At 42.8% G+C, this 24,920-nt stretch overlaps 1 protein-coding gene across 1 annotated transcript in view; it reads left to right on the top strand.

Annotated features, from left to right (window-relative positions):
• The window catches only part of LOXL4 (lysyl oxidase like 4), a 70,741-nt gene extending 56,076 nt beyond the window's left edge, over window positions 1–14,665 (top strand). Inside the window, exons 12-15 of the mRNA XM_018557016.1 lie at window positions 5,762–5,877; window positions 8,047–8,183; window positions 10,962–11,073; window positions 14,406–14,665. Of these exons, the coding sequence (XP_018412518.1) occupies window positions 5,762–5,877; window positions 8,047–8,183; window positions 10,962–11,073; window positions 14,406–14,476 (436 nt within the window). The 3' untranslated portion in view covers window positions 14,477–14,665. The remainder of the gene's footprint in view (window positions 1–5,761; window positions 5,878–8,046; window positions 8,184–10,961; window positions 11,074–14,405) is intronic.
• Window positions 14,666–24,920: the final 10,255 nt, after the last annotated feature.

Here is a 24,920-nt window from a genome sequence, read left to right as displayed (position 1 = left end):
ATGGGAAGTTGGTTGGTGGTGCATGTTACCTAGGGTTGCCACCTTTTCTTCAAGCGAAACCCAAACACTCTTGCGATGCGCGGAAATTTTTTGGGGGAGAATGAGTTGTGGCTTATTCATATGAAAATAGCGCCACCCATTCATATGTAAATATCACAGTTGAGACTGTTTCCGCTGGGGGGCCAGTAGCCCCTATCTTAATTTTGATTGCCCCTGTCTGTATGACATCTTGTGTCTGGGTTTCTGCTGCCATGAAACCCAGAAACAGCATTCAAAACCTGGGTGAATCCTGGACAGGTGGCAACACTAATGTTAACAGAGGCGGTGTGTAGGCGTTTGCCTATGGGGCAGGCAGCTGGTTGCCAGGAGCTTGACGGAGACACTGACCAGAGCATCCCAGGTTGCTAAGAGCTCTTAGCAACCTGGGATGCTCTGGCCAAAAAGGAGGCCTAAGGCTGCTTCATCATAAGGATGGCCCTGACTATGTGGCATCACGTTCAGGCAAAATTCCACGGGACACAAAAATACAGTGTATTGTTAACGAGTGCACCTTTTTTAATGCATTATTTGTAAGTGGGATTAAACACTCAAACACTGCCATGAAGTTCACTTGCTGTTATAGGGTGGCAACACGCTGTCCCTATCCCCAATTGGGCTCCAGCATTGTCACCCTGTTATGCAGGCTTCTGATAGAGACTACAAATGGCTGTTTCAACACTGATTAGGCAGATGTGCTCCACTGTTATCGCCATCAGTAAACCAGCTCTGAGAAATGCCATACAGCCATCACTGAGGTGCATGTAGACAGGAGGTGACTGCACGAGAAGTAACAAAGGATGAAAAAAGGTGGAAAAAAAAGCAGCAGTCTTTTAGCAAACTCAATGCCCTTCAGTTAGGGTTTACATCTAGTTTGAATATTAAGCATTTTTGTTTAATCTGCAATAAATATATTTTTTAGTGTATCATTAGCTCTTCCTTGGATTTTGCATAAAGCCGAACAGCCTCCCTGTAACATTTCCATCAGAAGGAACAGATTGCACAAGCAGCGTTAAGGTCGAATTAGATTTTCTTTGATTGTATTGAATTTCCATCCACAGAAGGAGCTCACGCAGAAGAGAATAATACAAAGTTGTGATAACACCAGATGAGCTTGATTCTAACGAGGCCTCTCTCACAGCAGTACCTTGTCAGGAGCAGCAGGCAATGTCTAAGCACCGCTAAAGTGATTTCTATAAGCAGAAAAACATACAGGACTAATATAAACTCCCCCTCAGCAGATCGCGCCGGAGCCAGGAGCCCGCGGCTTGTCTATTGCAGCGATTGTGTACGGTGATATTCCAAAGCTGGCATTATGTACAGAACATTGTTATGGAGGGAGTAGTGGGGTGTTCTGAAGAACAGCCCTTATTTGCCGTAAAAGCTTTTAGAAGAAACCTATTAATCTAGTGAACAGTTTTATTTTTCATATAGATGTAAATGTTATTGTCAATGTTTCCATGGTGTTCCGTCCTTGTCTAAAAAAAAAAATGGCTTCAGTTGCACTTTAAATAAAACATGTTGAAATAAAAAGGTGCATGTATATGCAGGGGCCACTTTTTATTTTATTATTTTTGACACAATCCCCCTTTACAGGGTCTCTTTATTATGGCATGTATATATACTGTATAACAGCAGTTGGGAAAAGGAACCCTTGGAATCTGAGAGACCTGGAGCAGTTGGCGAAAGAGTGGTCCAAAATTCCTCTAGAGAGGTGTAAGAAACTCATTGATGGTTACAGGAAGGGATTGATTTCAGTTATTTTTTCCAAGGGCTGTGTTACCAAATATTAATTGAGGGTGCCAATAATTTTGTCCAGTCCATTTTTGGAGTTTTGCATGAAATGTGTCAGATTTGGCTACCAGTAAAGGATGGACGCCGGCACTCCAAACCAAGTTCAGTACATGTTTTTTATAACGTACTAGTTGCAAGTTGAACACTCTAAACAACGTTTCGGGGTGCCACATCACTTGTTTGCCTCATGAAGGGGATCCTGTGAGATCCTGAAACGTTGTTTAGAGTGCTCTACTTGCAACTGGTATGTTAATAAACACATACTGAACTTGCTTTGGAGTGCCGGTGTCTAATATTTAGTCGGAAATCACCCGCTGACACCTGCTGCACCTACCCTCCATTTTTGGAGCAGCGGCTCTGAGACTTGATTTATAGTGTATTAAAACTTACTCCACAGAATATGAGAAGACCTGAACCAAGGAATCAAATATGTGGGACACCAGTCCCTACTTGGGGCTGCAGGGAATACCGTAACTAGGGAGCATGTATTCTATAACTAGATATAGCTATATAACCAGACGTAGATCAGGAAAGCACAGCTGTAATACTACAGCTATTAGAAGATATGTGTTGAGGATACCCTCCATACAGTTCATTCATAGAGTTACCCTCTACTTTTTAATTCTCCCCAAATTATCTAGTTCATTTCTGTGGAACACTTCTATTTGTATTGTAGAGGAGAGCAATACTTCTAGAGCCTTGGTTTTCAACTGGTGGGTCGCAACCCCGTGTACAGTGGGTCGCCACATGCCTTCCACTTTTCTAGGTGGAAGGCTGGCACAACATTGTCCATTCTTACACTGAGCAGCCATTTAAAATATGCTGCCCGGCTCGGAGTGTTAACTTTAGGTGGGGTGGGCTGGGTTTATGGCTGCGAGGGAGCTCCAACCATACATGCAATGCTTATACCTCCCTCGCATGTCCTGTAGGGGTGCCTGGACTGGAGTGACATCACATTCTGGCTCTCGGCACCTCTACAGGGTACAGTGGGTCGCCACATGCCTTCCACTTTTCTAGGTGGAAGGCTGGCACAACATTGTCCATTCTTACACTGAGCAGCCATTCAAAATATGCTGCCTGGCTCGGAGTGTTGACTTTAGGTGGGGTGGGCTGGGTTTATGGCTGCGAGGGAGCTCCAACCATACGTGCAATGCTTATACCTCCCTCGCATGTCCTGTAGAGGTGCCTGGACTGGAGTGACATCACATTCTGGCTCTTGGCACCTCTACAGGGCGTGCATGGGAGCTGTACAAGCAATAAACATATGGATGAAGTTCCATCGCATCACAGCAGCCCACACTGTCGTGCGCTCCACTGCAGTTTGACTTGGGTCACAACTTAATGATCAAGGACAAATGTGGGTCCTGAGATTACACAGGTTGAGAACTACTGTTCTAGAGGGTATGGTAAAAAAAACTCCGGTCTTTTCTCCTGCCAGCCTGCTTTTAACAGATTAAATTGCAACCAGCCCTCTGCCTGTTGACCCCTACGGCACTCAGAGCACCGCATACCTAGGCTCCCAGAAAGAGCAAAGGTCCTGACTTACCACAGCTGTGGTGTTTACTCTATGGTTCCCAAGCAGATAAGTAGGATATTAGGCAACAATCACAATAGCAGCATTTGCTTTCCTGGTGAGCATACATCCTCATAAGTCTTCAGAGACATGGTTTCACCAGGTGGCAGTACTACGGCCCTGGACATGTATAGTACCCTGCTTCTAACTCAACTGGTTGCACTACATGCCTAGGTGAGCATCCCACACAGTATTCAGTCCACAGAGGGCGACATTACATGGTGGCCCTGCATCTTCATCTTGCAGGGGCCTGGGTACTGTCCCAAGGGTGAAGCTGAGGAGTAACCAATGTGACAACTGGAAGAAGGAGCCTTAGTAGCTCTGCAGCTAGTTGAAGAACGCGTGCTAGAAAACAAACCTTAAAAAAGGAAAAGGTTATCCAAAAGGAAGGAGAAAATTGTTTGAAATGAAGACCTCCATTCTTCTAAGGTCACTATTATAAAAAACCGAGGCTTGCTGGGAGAGGGAGGAGTTTTACTGGGCTGCCCTTCCAGTTTTGCTTTGCCAGTGTCCAATCTTCTGAGGGTATGACCCATGGTTTCAGAATTACCATCCTGTGTCCAGTAATGTTCAATTAAGAAATCGAATTTACAGGTAAAGTCCAGATTTGCACGTGCCTTAAGCAGCCCGTATCTTTGAATCCATGGTTTGCTTTGACCTGTGATACTGACCATTGCTTATGCATTTTTTATTACACGCTCCCAGCTTTGTCACAAGGTATTACATTGAAACATGTCATGCTACAACTGTGTGTTTTTAGACGTTCAAATAAAAGCTCCTCTTTCAGATGGATGATTTCAGGCACTGTTCAAAGTGCTGTTTATCATATTCTGAGATTTACCTACAAAAATTATTCATTTTGTATAAAAATCTGGGGAAGTTGAGCAGCCTCAGCTGCTTGCATAGTTATGTAAAATGTCTCTTGACTCTTGTATGTGGAGGTCATGCTACATGTGGCAGTGCATTACAAGGCATCAAGGTTAGGACATTACCACACACTTTAATGACGAGTTTACTCTACGTTTTTTGGAGTACATCCTGCGAAAAAAATCTGAATAATAGGGGGATGATTGTTGGCTGGTTCCTATGGGATTACCACAATACTTTGATATGATTACATTAGCCGGCCAGTAGTAAAAATGCAGTTTCATAACATTCATACTTCTTTGTGTTTAATAAATGATTTAAAAATAATAGTCAAGTTAAAGGGTGGTCCAGCCGGGGACTAGCTCCAGAATCGTGCTTACTGTCAGAATAGCAAAAGTAACTGAGGATAATTCCTTTAATGACTTACAGAGGTGGGAATCATAGCAGGCTCTCAAGGCTGCTTCTGCTGACTGGTAAGAAGTGAAGTGTAGACAAAACTTTCACTAATTAGGATTGTTGGCATAAAAATATACACCCTAATGTGCTAAGTAGATGGAAAGCAGCACAAAAAAATGTTAGAGGGACAGAATAACAATTAGGTCGTTTGTCGAGATATATTGTCCAGCTTTTTATTAATAGACCCCCCTGGCTGTAAAGAAACCACTGGTGAGAGGAAGACCGGAACCTGTATTGCTAACCTCCTCTATAAAATACTATTTGCCTATTTGCGGCTACTTTTGTTCCCCATGGTCCCTGTGTGTGATGTAAAGTAGTCACCAATCCAAGCTTGCTCCCGTGATGGACTACAATCTCATGTTTAGTTAGCTAATTTGTATTGTGACTTTAGTCCATCACAGGAGTGATCTTTGAGCGGTGACTACTTTACAACATACACAGGGACCATGGGGAAGAAAAGTAGCCACCCTCCAGAAGTAAGGACAGTGTCAGCACCAATTCAGAGATGAATTGAGGATCTATAGCCGAGTGATACACAAATAAGATACATTTTTGTTATACTGAAGGTACTTGAATGTATTTTTAAGATTTAACTCCTGAGTTTAGTGTGACTTTAAACTAGTCGCTCTTGTATTTAAGGTTTGTTGAGGTTTCTACTGTTGCATTTTTTCCCCCCATGCACTAAAATAGTTACATAGTGAGGTTGAAAAAAGACACAAGTCCATCGAGTTTAACCTACTGTACATAGAATTGGAATAGACAGACATGATGGAATATTTCAGAGTTATGGTTGGACAGTGTCTTTAAATTTCCTCATCCGTTCCTATAAAACACCCTGGCACAGATCTTTGTAAATAGATCTCTAGGCAACGCCCAGTAATTAGTACATACATTACTGAAGAAAAGCATCAATTATGTTTTCTTTCATCCATTTTATAGCCTTACCGCAGTGTCATTCTGTACATACACCCCAGTGTTTATGGAAAGCCATTATCCTTCTACAGTATTATTTTGTGCTATTCTTTTCTTATTCAGACACTACCACAGCATTGAAGTCTTCACCCACTATGACCTCTTGAATATGAATGGTACCAAAGTCGCTGAAGGCCACAAAGCGAGTTTTTGCCTTGAAGACACACGCTGTGGAAAAGGTAGGTCACCGTACCTGCTAAAAGCTTTAAAATGCACATCTTAATGGTTTAAAGGAAACTTGCGATAGGGGAAATATGTAGACTATCACAAGGGGGGTGCGGGGGGGCACTCGGGTGACACCATTGAAAGGGTGACTGACAGTCATTTTGGTGTCACCCCCTCTGAAAAGCCGGCTACTCGGTCATGGGCCGAGAGACTGACAGCTGAAGGAGAGAGAAGGGGGCCCGGTGACATACCTTATCCCACCGGATGAACGTCCCCTCCTCTCTCTGCCGGCGTCCATTACCAAGATTGCCACCGGCAAGTATCAAAAAGATGACTGTGCGATGACTTCACGGCGTGGTGTCACCTGGTATCTGCTCCGGGTGACACCCGGCCTCTTGACGCCCCGGCTGCAGAGCATTGCTTTTGAGAATATTGGTTGGCAGCCATGGTGTTCCAATTGCTTTAGTATGTACTGACCTGCAACAAGTACACATAATAATTTTGCAGTGATTTCAGCTCAGAACTCTTCAATCACTTGAGTTTTCAGTTCAAACACTGCAGAATTGTCCTGGGTCAGCAACTCAGAAAGTACTGAGGCCAGATACAGCCAGGCAACTAGTATTTCCAGAAGGAGCTCTTCAATGGTAGCCTATGTATTTCCTTCAGCAGAGATTTTTGTGAGCATATATATAAAAGGCCAAAATTAATATGCCCATGTGCTTTAAAAAAGAACATTGAATTAATCTTATAATTCTGTAATGTAGCTAATGTACCTAACACACACCCAGACAGGTCTGGAAGGTAGTCAGTTAATCTGGGTGCTTCTGCTGTAAAGGTAACACAAATAATACTGAAGTAACTACATAACATAATCCTGACAATATCATTATTTTACTCTGAATGACACATTTTTTTTTATCATGCTCCTCATTTGCTGTTACTGCCAAGGTTAGGAATGTCTGTGTTCAGCACCTGTGTGAGCAGTCTATCTTCCTTTTCCTTCTACAAACAGCTCAACCAGCTGCATTGGCTAAAAGAAAGCAAGACCTTGCTCAATACATTTGTAATTTCTTAACAAGGGATGCAAAAACCCTTGGAATAGGGAATCGGTCATCTTCGATGGCTGCTTGGTAGATGATATTAGAGTTCTGGGTTTTAAACTATACAAAAAGTTTAAAGCCCAACTATACCTTTTGTTAGTGCTAGGTACAGTGCAGTAGAATTAGAATTTCTGTAAATGTGTTGTTGCCATTAGGGAAATGTTACCTCCCTTCCAATCCTAATTATCCCCCATAAAGGTGGGGTATCAGCCCAAGTGGAGGACACAGAACGTCTGTCAGTATGCTATTGCCATTGGGTAAATGTTACCTCCCTTCTAATCCTAGCTATCCCCATGAAAGTGGGGTATCACCCCATGTGGAAGACACATCACTTCTGTCAGTATGTTATTGCCACTGGGGAAATATTACCTTCCTTCCAGCCCAAGTTATCTTCTATAAAAGTGGGGTATCAGCCCACGTGGAGGACAAAAACGTCTGTCAGTATGCTATTGTCATTGGGGAAATCTTACTACTGTTCCAGTCCTAGTAATCCCCCCATGAAGGTGGGGTATCACCCCAAATGGGAGACACAGAACTTCTGTTAGTATGTTATTGCCATTGGGGAAATTGTACCTTCCTTCCAGTCCTAATTATCCTCCAGGAAGTGGGAAATACACCATACGGAGGGACAAAGACTTCTAACTCTAATCTCTTCACATTCTAAAAACAATGTAATGCTAGTTGCTGTTTGTATACATGATTGAATGAGATCCACCTTATTCTGCCCCGCATTAATAAAAACCTAAAAGACATTATATACATTCCTTATTTTGTTCAAAACTAGAAAAAAAAGTTTTGTCTGTACTTCTGCTTTAAAACAATTGCTAGCTGGCCATTCAAAATACTGTAGACTCCACTGATGTTAAAAGGGAAATAGCTCAAGGAGCTTGCACAGGGCAAGGGACACATGCGCAGGATTGACATCAGATTCTGCCAAAACATATTCCCTTCTACACAGGTGATCTCTGCTCTGTATTTTTAGCGGGAAACGTTTGTAATCAAATATATTATTATGTTCTGTTGTCACTGACCCTATTGTGCTTTTTGAAATTAGGTTTACAAATAACAATGTTAAATATGCAGGAATCCAGAAGCGCTACGAGTGTGCCAACTTTGGTGAACAAGGAATAACAGTGGGCTGCTGGGATACCTACCGCCATGACATAGACTGCCAGTGGGTAGACATTACAGATGTTGGCCCAGGAGACTATATTTTCCAGGTGAGAACCTACATATGTTTATACTGGGTGTGCTACAGCCATGAAAAAGCCAGAAGGACTTACATAAAAAGAGAACGCCATACTGTATGTGTTAAGAATGTGCAGTGCAAAAAGTGATTCAGGCCCACATAAACTTTACTGTAACCGAAAGAGGAGAAGTAGAATGTGAGTCGGCACTGTGGGAATTACCGCCATTGATTTTTGCATTATTTTCCCCAATTGGAGCTTGGTATCCAAATATCACTTTAAACCATGCCTCAGATTCAGCCACTAGTGGGTTTGTTCAGTATGGCCAAAAGCAAAGTGCAGCAACTTATAACAACAGTCGGAATGAACCAAGGCAGCAGTAAATAACAATCATTAGGTGCTATAAGTTATTGCACTTTACCAAATACCATTACACTGTGTACTGCTAAACTTAACGTTGTGTCTTTTTGAAGCAAAAATCATGTTGCAAAGAAGAGTAGGAAGAAGTAACTTTAAGGCATATACAGTACATAGGCTGTTTTGAGGACACCAAATAACTTTGCAAGTGTAACCTGTTTTAAGCCTTTGCTTTGAGAGTTGTCATCACAGTTCCAGGCCAGTACAATATTGCTCTGTTTATATTTCACCTGTCTGTGCCTGCAGACTAGGACTAACAAGAACTAGAATGGCATCTAAACCACATGTCTTAAGTGCCAGAAGCCATAAACTTTTATTCCTATCCTAAACCAGAACACGGAAGGCATCAGAGATCCCCACAGATGTGAGTTCTGCTTTCCAGTTGGGTGACCGGGTAACACACAGCATGGCTGGGCTTAGCTTAAATGGTCCCTTCCAACAGGTTGTGGTCCTTGGCCCTGGTTACTTAATGCATTGTTGTTCACCTTCGTGATCCAGTTACAATGATGACTGCAAATGAGCTGAATGTAAAAATTGCAAAATGTATGCTGGCCTGAACATGTACAGGAAAAATCTGCTTTACTTAGCTAATCCCCACTCATGCTAGCTCCCTCTGAGCCGATAGACTGGTCTCCACATCCCCTTCTCCCCTTTGGTCCAGAGGTCTAAGAACTGTGCATGCTCTCACTATTGCCAATCCCCTCAAATACCTTCTTTGGCAGATTGGGCAACCAAATTGGCCCCTATTATGGACCTTGAATGCCTTGAACATGACAGGATGGACCCATTCATGATCACTTGGGCAGCTTAGCTGGTGTTCCAGTATTCTGAAGAGTTTCAAAACTTGGTTCTTGCATGATAATATTTCCCTTTGGTCTGGCCATGGTCGAAAGGACGAGAAACATCTCAACTTGTTTCCACTCTTCCCGTTTCTCTCTCTTCCTTCTTTGTTTCTATTCCACTATTCTTATACACTATATGTGCTCTTGTCCTCATTTCGATACACCCCCTTCCTGTTTTATGGTACATATCATGGTAAAAAAGGTGGTACCCCCTACAGTGCTTATCAAATTGTGAAGTGGATTTTTTGTATTGTTTTATATTGAAAATGTAATAAAAGAAGATTTAACAAAAAAGACAAATTATGAGGTTGGAAGATTGGGAGAATGTCACATGCCTTGGGGGAAAGCCTGGGATGATAACAGAGGCCTTTCTTTCAAGCACCCCTGGAGAGTAGAACAGTTGCACCGGGACAAGAAGTGCTGGAAGATAGCACAGTCGCTGGGAATGCTGGCATGGGTGCTGGAAGATAGCACAGTCACTGGGAATGCTGTGATCAGTAGTGCAGATGTCTCCCAAGCAGGAATAAATGAAGAACGCAGATCTTTGAAAGTGAGGTCAGGTCTAGCTGAGTCAGCAGCAATTGGGCAGCGAGGTACCAAGACAATGGATGAGACATAGTCAGGGACAGGTTGGGTCGATGCCTTGCGCACAGCGTGGTAAAAGACAGCAGACAGAAGCGTAGTCCAAAAACAAGCTGAGGTCAAGGGATTCAGAACAGCAATCGGAAGGTCAAGGCAAGCCGGTTCAGCAATGGGAGATTGCAATCAGGATGCAGGATGCAGGAACCTCAATGGCATGGAACTACTGAAGATCCCTCAGCATTTAGGCTAAGATGTCTCAGCCTTAAATAGCCCATTTGGCACCACAATTCGAAATGAGCCTGTGCACACATCTGCACGCACGCCACCCATGCAGAGGCATACAGCCGTGCACAATTCTATGCGCCAAACTGTGCCCATACACATGCACATGAGCAGGCACTTGTGCAGAGCTTAGGCTGCTCAGGCTTCCTGACAGAGACCTTTGCAACACATTTTAAAATAGAATGCTGTTTCCATACATAGCATAAAAAAAGTTAAAATATGGTAAATAAAATGTATTCTGAAAAGGTGGATGCAGTCTAGGTTCAAATGTTACCTATTCCCCAATGCACCAATAAATCATCTAATTTTACGGCAAGGTAGCATTTTTTCTATTAGTTTGCAAGTTAGATCAAATAAATATGACCAAAACCTTATTTTACCGGCTGTGTCTCCTGTAGCACATAACTCTTCATAAATCTATAGTCATTACCCACAATGTCACCGGGGTAAAGATACAATTCATCGTGCAGCTGTTTGATATATAACTTGCACATTAGCAGAATGCTGTACATGCTGACCTTGGGTCTAAGGTTTACAGTCTTATTAGCTCATTCGGTGCATCTAGCAGATTGTGTGAATGAAAGCTCTATATAGTCTATTAGACTTTTTGGAATTTTATGTTCCGGCAGCTTTCTGAGGTTATAAAATGAATAATGTATTTTTCATATCTATTCTTTATAAAATATAGGTCATTTTGAACCCAAAGTTTGAAGTGGCGGAATCAGATTTCAGGAACAACATGATGAGGTGTCGATGCAAATACGACGGGAAGAAGATCTGGATGCACAGCTGTCACACAGGTAAAGCCAACTCAACTGTGTTAATGGTGTGGCAGTGCGTGGCAATGCCATGGATTATGCTGGCAACACGGTCACCCAGGACTCTTAGCCAGATGGGCTGAGAGGTGCCAGAATGCAATTAGTTTTGCAGGGAATAAACTGGCCTTTCAGTTTCTTCCGTTTTGTCCAGATTGTAGCTGGGATCTGGATCTCTGGCGATTTCTGGGTGGGATGAAATCTCCAGTCCTGAGGTCAGGTGTTGCTGGTGATCAGGTGGATGAGCGCAGCCTTATTAAGAGCCTAGACCAGAGCTCAGAGGAGGGTGTGTGGTGTGCACTGGAGGCATACGAGGGCCGAGGCAGGAGGCATATAAGCGCCGAGGCAGGTGGTGTGTGCTGGAGGCATACGAGGGCCAAGGAAGGTGGTGTGCACTGGAGGCATATGAGCGCCGAGGCAGGTGGTGTGTGCTGGAGGCATACGAGGGCCAAGGAAGGTGGTGTGCACTGGAGGCATATGAGCGCCGAGGCAGGTGGTGTGTGCTGGAGGCATACGAGGGCCAAGGCAGGTGGTGTGCACTGGAGGCATATGAGCGCTTAGCCAGGTGGTGTGTGCTGGAGGCATACAAGGGCCAAGGCAGGTGGTGTGTGCTGAAGGCATACGAGGGCCAAGGCAGGGGGTGTGTTGAAGCCACACCAAGAACAGCCAGGGAGGCTGGAGGAAACAGACAGTGGCTCTGAGGCTTGAGCAGCAGTGCTGTAAGAGAAAAACGTTAAAGGACTGGGACACTGCGAGTGTGTGGCACAACAGGAAAACTGGTAAACCAATATATCTTATGCTGAAGACAAGCTGTTTTATGTTGGACTTCCTTAGTTGTCTGCCTTTGAAAAAAGAATAAACAGTTATCAAAAACCCTGTGTGAGTGCTCTGTGAGCTCCCGAACGTTACAATGGATAAAGATAAACCTTCCGACAAGTATATTTTTTGAAGTGCAAGCTGATTTTTCCAAAATATTGTGTCGCCGAAAAACTTTAGTATACTTGGATACCTATTTGCAACTGGATTGTTTTATATACACACTAATCTCTACAATGCAAGTTTGAGACAACTCCATTTAAAGTGAACCTGTGTGAACTAAGATACCAGCATCCTAAGGGGGTGCCTACACATATTATGGGATTGAGAGAGTTAGGTAGCTCTCTTTTATGCAGAAATTGACTTTCATTTCTTAAATTGGGTTCTGTCTATCCAACCCAAATCTACTTATTCAAATGGACACTTAAAGATTAGGATCATTAGAGAAAGACAGGAAGGTAGTGTAGAATAGAGCAGGGGTTGGCAACCTAGGTCCTCCAGCTGTGAAACTACATGTGCGATAAGGCATTGCGAGACTCTGACAGCCACAGGTATGACTCCCAGAGACATAGGTGGGAGTTGGAGTTTCACCATAGCTAGAGTTTGTGGCTTTGTGGCTTGTGGAGTGTTCTGCAAAGTATAAAGGTGCCCATTCACCTATCGATTATCGTCCGGAAATCGTCCACGAATGGTCTTACGGATGATAATCGATCAGTTCATGGGAACCTAATGATTTTTTTTTACTGTGCCTCTGTTGATCGACGAGATTTGGGGAGTTAGTATTGCTAACAAACGATTTTTGAAAACGACATTGGTCTGTGCTTGTTGGGCTATTTGAGCTAGAATCAAAAGAGGGTTCTTGGCAGCAACAAAACGTTCCAAACGAAAGTCAATAGGTGTATGGCCAGCTTTAGAATACAGTTCAGAAGGTTTTTAATGAGCACAGGTTCACTTTAAGATTTGTTCCATTTGCCGGAGAGTGGCTGTGGGGGCTTGAATCAGGTAGAATAAAAAAGTGCAGCGCCTGTTTAACAAGAACTATCACAAGTCCAGAGCGGCATGCTCCAAGGATCTACAACAGGAGCTTGAAAAACTCTCCTGACTTAAGACAGATAGGGCGTTACATTTGAATGCATACTGTATATGTGTAGTGCCTTAGTTTTTATTGGCAAAAAAGTAAAAGAAAAAAACAAAAACATTTTCCTCTACCCATTTCCAAGGCAAAGTTTATTTAATTTGTGCACTCCCATATAGTTACAGCCAAATATAATCAACAAAGCCTGCGGAATAAAACTATATCACATGAATGCAACTTTCTGTAATGGTAAAGTGAAGGTACAACAGTTTCTTTATACTGTATGGAGAATCTGTGTTGGTCTGGATTCAGCTTTAAATTCTGATTATGTATACCTGTAAACACATTCCGACTTTAGGAGTGGTAAAGTCCCAGCATATCCTCTCCTGTTATAACATCAGCATTGTAATAGGAATACATACTGGAGGTGTTTCTGATAATCCAATCAAATCTTACTTGAAAAAAATCCCTTTTATCTAGTGAGCGCTGCCTTCCGTCTGCCCATCACTTCCATCAACTTCCTGGATTCCCAGTGTGCTTTGCGTCTCTTTCCCTGCTGCTAGATGTGATGCAATCTCTATTTCTCATGTCTAGATATCCCACTATGCATTGCTTCCAGCAAGCAATGATGATGTTGCATTGTTCAGATGTTGAGTTGTAGTTCAGACAGAAGGCCCCTTGTTCTGAAAGCAGAAGTGATGAGTTAAGATGCGGCTTGAAAAACTTCTTCTACAAGTTACAGAACATTTCCACTGGATCTAGTTACAAACAAACCAACAAACAAACAAACGGCCTTAGAGTGGTGACACCAGTGAGTGAAATTGTGTTAGTGCACTGAGGACATCCATCCTATGGGCATTTTCAATAAGTAAGTTTACAAACCTCTAGATGGATCTGGTTATTAGGAGTGGGATAGAACTTATGGAAATTCAATATAGAAGTACATATTTATTTTGACATTTTTGACCATAGATCCCCTTTAAGTGCAATCCACTTTGTTCCGTACGTAGACTGAAAAAGTTTTCCATCCCCGGAAGCTTAGCAATGACAGCTCAAGTATTTCTCTCATGGCAGATTCCCTTTAATCACTTGTTGGCATTCTCTTCACTTTCAGCACATTGACATCAGGCCATCACTTTTAGTGCAGGATCATCAATGCTGTATTTTTTTCTTTTGTTTGTTTGTTTGTTTGAAACTAGATCCAGTGGAAATGTTCTGTAACTTGTAGAAGAAGTTTTTCAAGCCGCATCTTAACTCATCACTTCTGCTTTCAGAACAAGGGGCACCAACAAAACGTGTACCCTATTCACACACTGCATTGATTACATGAGTGATATATAAGCAATAATGTATCAAACATTAGAATGTGATATATAATATGTCCTCATCTACACTGGTAACTGACTATAATATTGTCTCTCAACAGGTGATGCTTACAGCGCAGATTTAGAAGAAGAGTTTGAGAACCAACGAAGACTCTCTAACAACCTGGTGTAGCCCTTCCGTTCTTCTGGGGCATCTAAAATTACTTCTTCATGCCAGATACTGCTCTAAACTGCAGCCCAGAATTAGATGAGGTTCCGAGAAGTCACAACTGGAAAACCATCAATCTCAGGTCTTCAACCAGCACGGGGAATACAAACCAGACAAACTTTGTTTACATGACAACTCTGCCCATAATCTTCACTAAAGGAGAATATAAAGCACCCACACACAGGATCAGACATTAGATTGAAAAACCTGTTTTGAAAGTATAATTAAGTAAAAAAAAAAAGGTTTTGTGATGTCATCTGTGTTCTCATGTTAGTCTTTTATAACTGGATTTACAAGACGGTGCTCAACTTGCGTTTTTTTGGCACGTATTGTGCAGCCCATGGAGTCCTTGCAGACAGAAGATATTCCAAGATGACAATGCCGGGATAAACCAAATATGTACGTAAAGTAAACCAATTCCAGGAAAGGGGTCCCTGAAGAAGTCAGGTTATGGTGAAGCGTGTAGGGCAGAATCAGTTTTTGTGACCGGGAAGTTGAACCAGGTGCATTGTGGTGGCATAACACCCAAGGAGGAGATCAGTATTTTAAATGGTGTAACGATCGTGCCGTTTGCACTGTGAATTTGTCATGTTTTGATTTAAAAAAAAAGTTTTATGCCATGTACATCTCTGGTTGCAACAACATTAAAAACCTTTCCTTAACAAGAGGAAGACTGATTTGCTCTAGAGTTAGTTGTGCCTCATTCTGTGGGTCTGAATATTTTACCTTGTGCCAGTCTGCATGTTGACACGCTATCCACATATAAACAAGCAAAGCAAACAGGACTCTGGCTCTGTATACCTGGCCAGGCTACAGGAATGCAGGATTGCTGAATTCATAGTCCTAAAGTAGTGTGGAAAAAACTGTCCTGCATTGGTGAGAACAAGAAAGACTCTGTAAAAATGGTAATTGTCACAATATTAATTCTACACATTGTTTGACGCCGTATCAAAGGCGGACGTTTCCCATGAAGCCTTCACTGACCAGCTTCCTGCCATCCAGAAGAGCCCATTCACTTTGTGTGTTGCATTAAAGGAGAACTATGAGGTGAGTGAAAATCACCTGTCACAGGTCGGCTCAGTAGATCGGGAGGTGAGCGAACACATACCGGGTTCGCTCACCTCTCGATCCTGTCACGGCTCTCTGCCGTGACAGGGGAGGGGCTGGATTCCCCCCTCCCCGCTCCGATCCTCCAGTGCTGACTTAACCCCATAGTTCTCCTTTAACATATTCAAAATAAATAGGAAAGCAATGTGTTGTAATCTGTTACTTTGCATTGCAGTAGCACACTGTGACACACCACAGTAAGTCCTGGTTCACACTGAGCATTTTGTGGCGTGTTTTCTGCCCTAAAAAACGCTCCAAAAATCTGCCCTCCCCCAAAAAAATCCCATTTATTTCTATGGCCCTGTTCACATCAGATCGTTTTGTCGCAAAAAGCAAAACGCCTGTCGCTGGAAAAAGTACAGGAGCTTTTTATTTGGCATATTACAGGAAACGCTTTAAAAAGCCTGTTTGCTATGTTTTCGCGTGTTTTTATGCGCTTTTTTTCATTAACATCAATGAGTTACAATCTGATCACAAAAACGCGCTTATTGCCGTATGCGCATAAAAAAAAGGTGCATCACAAACGCGCAAAAACACTCACGTCTAGGTGTGAACCAGGCCTTAAAGTGACATTAAAGGCAAAAATGTTTTTCCTTCCCCCAATGTTAATGTTAGCACCTACCTTAAATTGAGCTGCTCGGCCGTGATCGGGAGCTGTACGGGCTATTGTGAATAGCCCGTACAGCACCCCCTCGGTTCTCCTGAACCGAAGGGGTCCTGGGGCCAACGGGAGCATGCGGGGAAGACACGGATAAGGATTAACCCTTTTAAAAGCGTTTTTTTACACTTTTTACTGCTTGCTAGCCTTATATATGCAAAAAAAGATTATCCTTTAATCTTATGCAGACCAATAGTAAAATAAACACACAAAAATCGTATGCTTGTATAGGCTTTCTTGTGTCTACAGCTCCCCCATAGTACTAAATGTAAGCATCTGATACCATGGCTATACCACATTCCATCAATGGTTACAGCTGGCTGTCTATGGAATAAGCCCAGCGTTCCTTGTGTCCACCACTCCCTCACAGATAAATGTGAGCATTTCATATGGTGTGCAATTAACACAATGCTATGGTGTGAATGGGCCCTAAGGGAATTGGGAAGATTGATTATTACCCCTCAGAGAAGACTGCAGAGGGCACAAGACCATTCCAGATTCCTGGCAGGATCTACAGGTATTTTGTCTTTGCACAATGCGCAGATATAACAAAACGCTTTAAATCGTATATTTAATACACCAAAAGGGAGCAAATAAGAGAAGCTCATTGTTAAACTGGTCACACACCTATAGATTATCTGCAGACTTTCTATGGTCAGATGGAAAAAGTGCAACAGATTCCTCCAGCTACGCTAAACTGTGTGGATGGAGGAATCTCCCACTGGGCCAAGCTTCAGTATCTTGCTAGTCGGCCCCGCTGGCTCTCAAAATACCTGTCAGGCGGCAACACACGCACACCATTGCTGCAACGCAGAGCTGCCAAGAAGGACGTTGGGGTGCTATTCAAATGAATGGCAGCGCACCTAGCACATGGTACCGTACACTAGGTGTGCATTTAGAGCAACACTATGGGGTGAACCGGTCCTACTGCAGTTATGTCATGGGGTGAACACGTAAACAGAATCACCTAGTGCAGGGGTAGCTAAACTGCAGCCCTCCAGTAGTGGTGAAACTACAAATCCCATAATGCATCTGGAAGTCATGCCTATGGCTTTCAGAGTCTTGCAGTGCCTCATGGGATATGTAGCCCCTCAGCAGCTGGAGGGCCAGAGTTTGCCTACCCCTGGTCTAGTAGTATCATAAACCTCATGGTTCTTCCAATGGCATCACAATACAAAGTCTCACTCTTCCTTCTGCTATTACTGCATTCCCCCCAATAAACAATGTGTAAATTCTAGCAGGATAGAGGAGAAAAACTGGTCTGGGATGATGGGCAGATCTGGCAAATCCATTGTAGATTCTATACTGCCAGGGTCCTTGAAGGGTAACGGCAACCAGTAGCTGCAGGGTCATCCCTATAATGAGACAGCCGAGGCTGTGGTCTCAGGTGGCATCTTTTTGGGTCATGTGGGGAGGCAGCAGGCAGAATGGTACAGCCACTCTGCTGCACAATGTTTGCCATGTGCCTGACGCCCCCTTTCTGGCCACAGTGTCCCAGGTTTCTAAGAGCCAGACGGGGAGATGTGTAAGGGCCATACACTTCTCCCTGCCCAGCTCTTAGCAGCCTGGGATGCTCTGGACGGTGTCCTGCCCAGCTTCTGGCAACCAGCGACATCACTGGGCGGGAAGTCAGCAGGGAGCCCCTCCATAGTGTGCACCACCAGCAACCCAGCCCCACCTCCGGTCAGTGAAAACTCTAGGGACGCCCCGGGAGTAGCCGATTACGCTCATAACCACATACTTACAATTGCAGTTTTGGGTCCATAGACTCATGAACACACAAAACCCTATAAAGACTGTTCATTGTTGTACTGTTCCTCTACTTCTACTTTAAACAATTAAAAAAAACATTTTTTGGGATGGAAATATTTTTGTTGCAAAAGGATGAAAGCACGGGAATCAAACAGAAGACATGACAGGAATGGGAGTTGGTATCCAGACCGTCCTGACATTACAACACTGGACTTGTAGGACTTCATGATCGGAAGGTAATGAGGCACATAGTTCAGATGCAGATCCGCGCGATAACGTGTGATCAGATTCTAGAGAAGACCATGCTGTGACCTCTTCACACAAAGATCATAAAACACAAATACATTCTCAACATACAAAGTGATCACATATGTGAACGTTAAATATAAAAAAAATAAAAAAGACTGAAACCTCATTAACCAACTTGGTTCACTTTCCCGTTCCTGTAACGAGAGTTTGTTTACATCGGAATCTAAAGCGGAGGCCATGAGCCGCGTACTGTGCAGGAAATACAATTAGGACGTTACAAGAATGCTGTGGTTTGTGGAAAGCTCATATTGGACAATTGCTGGCTGGAAGCATACCACACTACTGCTTCATGTATGTGACAAACCAGACACTAAATAATAACACGACACAAATGAGCAGCTCATTAAAAAAATAACACAACCAGCTTTTGTTAAACCAGAGATCCCCCTCCCCCTCGCATTGCTTTCCTCTGCCACTAGATGTCTTTAGTCTGATGGCCAGCATCATTCAACCCACTTCTTCTGAGCCCAGATCATCCTGGACCAACTTTCCAGCCTGTGACTGGACATTGAAAGGAAAGCAGAAGCACTTACCTCACACTACCTCTACACTGCTGCTATCAGTGTGCTTCTTGTTGGTGTATAAACTAAATGGATCCTTGTGCTTTCTTTCTCTTACACCTCAGCCCTGCTGTACAGGGACTGTAGAAGGCTGATATCAGGTCAGATTCAAGTACTTAGGGCCGGTTCACACCACAAAGTCTACGTTCCAGAGCGTTCGGCCTCTGGAACGCACTGGAATGGAAGCGGACCGGCTCCCTGTGTTCCGGTCCAGTGCGATCTGCAAAAATAGTGCTTGCAGCATTTATGCAGATTGCACTGGAGTGCAGAGCGCAGGCACTAATGTGCCTGCTTTCCGGGTGCTGGCGATCACTCTGCGGGCGGGGAGCGTGGCTGCGGTGTCATTGACTTCAATGCACCGCCGCGCCCCCTAATGACAATCTACAAACACATACTTCTAGATAATTGCAGACTTATTATTCTTTGCATATCTTATTTTTCTTTTCCTCCCCATCCTTCTCACAGCGGCCGTTTTCCCTAAAGGCAGATGAATACATCTCCCTTTACTTCCCGGGACTCTGGCACGTGACCATGCACATCATCGCAGGGGTAAAATGCCTTTTTCTTTGATTTTGCAGTTTACAGATTTCCTCAGCAAGGCTCTGGTGATGAAACCTTCCCAGGATGCATCTGTGAGGCCAGGGCTACATCACCAGTGCATTACTCAACCAGGAAGTGGAAAAACAATAACTGTAAATAAAAGCAAAAAACTGAATGTAACATGATTTGCTATCATCATGCTGATGTGATTTTTTAGTGAAAGGGGGTAAAGATCCACTGTAATGATGTATTAATGACTGAAGAGCTGCATTCATTTTGTGGTTTTAATATCTGCTTGGCGTTCTGCCTTAACAAATAAATGTAATTTAATATATTAACGGCCGCAGGACAATGTACTTCTTTCTAACACTGTCCATGTCGAATTTTCACTTAAAGTGACATTAAACCCTCAGATTTTTTAACATAAACCAATACTATAATGTGCGCCTTACTGTAATCCATGGTAGTTTCCCTTCTCTTTGCTGCTCTTCCTTTTAAATCTGTATCTGTTCTCATGCTGGGCAGAACCTATGTTTTGCAGCAGATTGCCTTGTCTCAGGAATGGCTACATGGTGTCTGTGTGCAGGTTCACAACCTGAGCCAGCACTACAGGAAGAGGCACTCAGCTGCAAAGGGAAGTTCTCCCCCAGCATGAGAAGACATGAGGATTTAAAAGGAAGAGCAGCAAAGAGAAGGGAAACTACCATGGATTACAGTAAGGCACACATTACAGTATTGGTTTATGTTAAAAAATCTGAGGGTTTAATGTCACTTTTAGGTTTTTAATCACTATGCTAATTATTGAGAGACTGTATTGCCATGAAAGATAAGTTGCCAAAAAAGGCAACAAAGCATTATTATACACTGCCTGGCCAAACAAAATCACCACCTGGATTTAGCTAAGCAAATAGGTCAGAGCCTTCCATTGGATAAGTGTAATGATCTGGGGTTGCTTCAGATGGTCAGGTCTAGGTTCAGCAACATTATGTACACGTAAGGTCAGCAGTCTACCTGAATATACTGAATGACCAGGTTTTTCCATCAATGGATTTTTTTCTTCCCTACTGCCACGGACATATTCCAAGATGGCAATGTCAGGATTAATTGGGCTCAGATTGTGAAAGAGTGGTTCAGGGAGCATGAGACATCATTGTTACACATGGATTGGCCACCACAGAGTCCAGACCTTAACCCCATTGAGAATCTTTGCGATGTGCTGGAGAAGACTTTACACAGAGTGGTCCGACTCTCCCATCATCACTACAAGATCTTGGTGAAAAATGAATGTAACTCTGGATGGAAATAATGTTGTGACATTGCATAAGCTAATATGATGTACCGGTGAATGCGTGCCGTAATCAAAGCTAAAGGCGGTCCAAGGAAATATTAGAGTATGTGACTTTATTTTTTTTTTATTGGGCAGGCAGTGTATTTTATGAGAAATAAATGGTAGCTGTTCAGATCAATGTATAATGTAGCCAAAGGAGAGGTGCGCATGAACAGGGCAGAACAATACAAAAATTATCCGGAACATTTTACAAATAGACAAAAAATAAAAAAAAAACTGTTTCAGCATTTTAGGGGAGAAAAAAACATGAGTCTAAAATCTTTTAACTTATAGTTCACTTTAGCCACAAAATCCTCTTTTTGTAAGCGAAAGCCAAGCAGCACTTTAACGTAGGGATGAATATGTGAATGGATATAATAGGGACGGTGTGTGCCCTGTTGTTGTTTCCTCATAAAATGATATTTTCCTTCTACTGATATTAGCACTGCTGCCCTGGTGAATCCTCCGAGAAGCATCCTGGGAGGGTGTGCTTCATTCTCTATTATTGTAACTAATATATGAGATAGGTAACACAATGGAAGAAAAAATAAGCTCACACGGACTTGTTTAACCCGACATAAGCACACTGGTAGCTGACATTTATCACCAGAGGCATGCCTTGAGGGCTCCTTCCTACCAACCCGCATGCTACCACCAGCCGTTTTAAGCTGCCTATGCACCAGTAGCATTTGGTTCAGAAAATATGTTTTCGGAACAATTGTTATATAGAATAGTTTGTTTTAATAAAATGTTTAACAGAACATTTGTTCTAATTGTTAATGGGGTAAAAGCAACAATCATCTTCAAAAATAAAGAAATCTAAGGAACAGGATGGAAATTTTCTCTCGAACAAATTAAATTCTAACAGTGATCGTGCTTTTCGTACGGGAGACTCCATTCATTCCAAAATCAAATGGTAAAATCAAAACAAAAACGTCAAACAGCATTTGTCAGGCCTCTAATGGTGTTGTCCAATGTTCTTTTATTTTATTTTTATGTTATAGCAATAAAGTACAATGGTACAAAAATGCACATATTACAATATCCAATATCATGGAATGTATAGTGTCTTAAATCAGGTGCATTGGCATACATATCTTTAGATAAAGTGTTAAAAAGCAAAAACACTTCAAAATCAAACAAAATAAACAGAATATAGCTATACATACTCCATAGTGAGGTCACGGAGGGGGGTGTAAGAATGCGACAAAGGAGATGAGAAGGAAAGATGTGCGGCCGCCCGCTTATCCAATGTTCTGATGAGATTTGTACATGTAAATGTTCATATGAAGATCAACCAGTGTATGGCTAGCTCAGATTTGTGAACTGGTGTCTGTTTTCTTTTTTTTAAACTTTATTGAAAGGTCACAAAATGACATTTCATTAATTTCTATGCACTGCAGCTGAGCTGAGGTGTGTTGATGGATGGTGACTTAAATTGACCTGGCAGTGCATTGGAAAAAAATGTTGCCTGTCTACATTTTTATCCAATGCAAACCAGCTTAAGGCAGCGTTGTACTGTGCACAGATCAGTGCAGCTCAACTAAACAGGTGTGAATGAGCTCTGAATGTAGCATGTAGTATGCGCTAGTGGGGCAACATGCACAGTATATAAAAACTCTCCAGTAAACAACACTACCATGCTTGATTAACGATTGAACAACATTTATTCAACATTTCTAACCTGCCAGACACATCCACCTCACCAAACACTCAGTATCTGTAACCCGTCTATACTAATCTCTCTACTGGCTTCCAATCGCCCCAAAAATAAAATTTGAAATATTAACAGCCACATACAAAGCCATCCACAACTCTGCCCCCGCATTTATCTCCCAAGTATCTCCCTAACCCTCCTCTCCGCTCCTCCCAAGACCCCCTGCTCTCTAACACCCTCATCCTTAGTCTCTCCTATTCTCGGGAACTGCTCATCCCAACCTGTCCAGCTATCTCATACCCTCTACTCCTTTAGGTGATACCTCAAAACTCATCTCTCTTGGGAAGCTTATCCCACGTCAACCGAACCACTGAACTAGCACTTTCTCAAACAACTCAACCACACAGTTATGACCTATTCGATCACTTGCCCCTCCCTTTTAGATTGTAATCTCTCATAGACAGGGCCCTCCTAACCCTCTGGTCTGGTCTTGTAACTGTAATGTTCCCTTTATATTGTAAAGCGCTGCACAAACTGTTGGCAATCCTTACATCCCCGAGTATTAATAATAATGTGAGCTTTATTTTGGTAAACCATAATCAACGGGTTTAGTTCTGCTTTAAAAGGAAAATACATTTCATTTTTAACAATTTTTTTCCTCAGGACTGTAAGCTAGGACAGTTTACCACAGCAGGGAAAACCCTACAAAAACACATGTAGGTCTAATGCATTCAAGTATGGTAACTCGTATAGGAAGCATCACATGTCCAATGTATGAATAGATCTTGATATTGGTCTTCTGTAAGTCTCCAGCTAGCAGTGGAAACATCCCAATGGGTCCTTGTGCAACCTCCTGCTTTTCCAAACATTGAAAAACAAGCCCTATGTGTAAACTTTTGGAATTACACTTTGGCCAGACTGAAACAGTCCATCACACCTAGCGCAGCCTCAGGAGAAAAGCACTGCATGCCGATATTTATGAAAAAATAAATTGCATAGATGAAAACATAATACCATTTGAGATGTCAGCGGTAGTTTTGAGCTAAATAAAATGCATTAACATTTGGGAAGCATCTGATTTCTTTTTTTCCCCCCTAATCTCTGGAGGTGTAAAAAGGTGGAGTTGTAGTTTAAGCAGGGGCCTATGAATAAATTCCATTCATCATGGGCAAAGACATTCCTGGCAAGAGACTGTGCAGGGCAAATATTGCTTTAGGCAGCACCTCACTCATACCGTAGTAGGAAAGGCAAATTAATTTACTGGCAGAAAACTACAGTTTGGAGAAGGAAAGTAAACCACAGCAACCCAGGCAAGATGTGAACATTGCAGCTTTCTTCAATGTTTCAGATAATCTTCATTCCTGAAATAGCCCAACAAGTACCAGGTGCCAGCATGACACAGTAGTCTACTTTACAGAAAAGGTCCCACATTCCAGCACAGAAACAGAACACTATATTATGACTGCTTTCTCCATGTGAAGTCGGGCCAGTGCTCACTGGTCTTTTCTTTACATGAAAATGCACTAGTACCGGAAAAACTGGCTTGGTTCCGTCATGTACCAGGAAATTATTCTAAAGGAACATGTTGTTCCATAAATGTTCTGGTGTTACCTTAAGGCAGGTGCAAGGTGAAAAGCAAGAAGGGTTTGTATCGATTTTTCATTGTTCTAAAAAAAAATAGATAGTGGTGAAATCCTACATCACCTCCTACCCGCTTCCCTTCACCAGATAGACCAGGGAAACCTGGCTACTCAAATGAAACTGAGAAGATGAGCGCTTACAAGGCTATCACCACTCACAGCTTCTTGGGTTCCACCAACCGCCAAAACCCATAGCTTTTCAAAAGTTCCCCACGGTCAGACCATGCCTGCACAATCCTCATAGGATACCAATTGCTTTATTTGTTAGGTTGAGATGTCCAAAGAAAGCCAAGGATTTGCACTAACGGATTAGCTTGTCCTTAAATGCTGGCTTACTTCTCTAGAGCAGGGGTAGGCAAACTCAGGCCCTCCAGCTGTGGTGCAACTACAAATCCCATTAGGCATTGCAAGACTCTTGACAGCCACAGGCATGACTCCCAGCCACAAATGCATGATGTAATATGTAATTTTACCGCAGCTGCAGGGCCAGGTTTTGCTTACCCCTGCTCTAACGCATTATTAATCCACCCATTTCCAGTCATGGCATCCTCAAAGTATGCAAAATCTCAAGGAACCCCAGTCTAAAATGTAAAACAAATGGCCACACAAGTCTAGAATGGCTTTTAGGGGGGGACCCCACAAACACACAAAAAGGGGTTCCCACTTCACATCACAAACCACTCCCTTTTATATTAGGAGCCTTCTTCACATTCTTTGTTAGAACATTAGCAGTGTGGACCACACGAAAGATGAAATAAGCTTACTCTGGATGTCTCCCTGTATTCACTCCTCATGGTACTGTAGCCTTAGGTCGGTGTCCAAGGAAGCCAGACTGATTGAGGGAGAAATCGGTTTAAT

This window comes from Nanorana parkeri, unplaced genomic scaffold, assembly GCF_000935625.1.
Source record: "Nanorana parkeri isolate BGI_ZX_2015 unplaced genomic scaffold, ASM93562v1 scaffold2, whole genome shotgun sequence".
Taxonomy (NCBI): Eukaryota; Metazoa; Chordata; class Amphibia; order Anura; family Dicroglossidae; genus Nanorana; species Nanorana parkeri.
The sequence above is the reverse complement of the archived record's forward strand: the minus strand, read 5'-3'. Positions and strand labels throughout refer to the sequence as shown.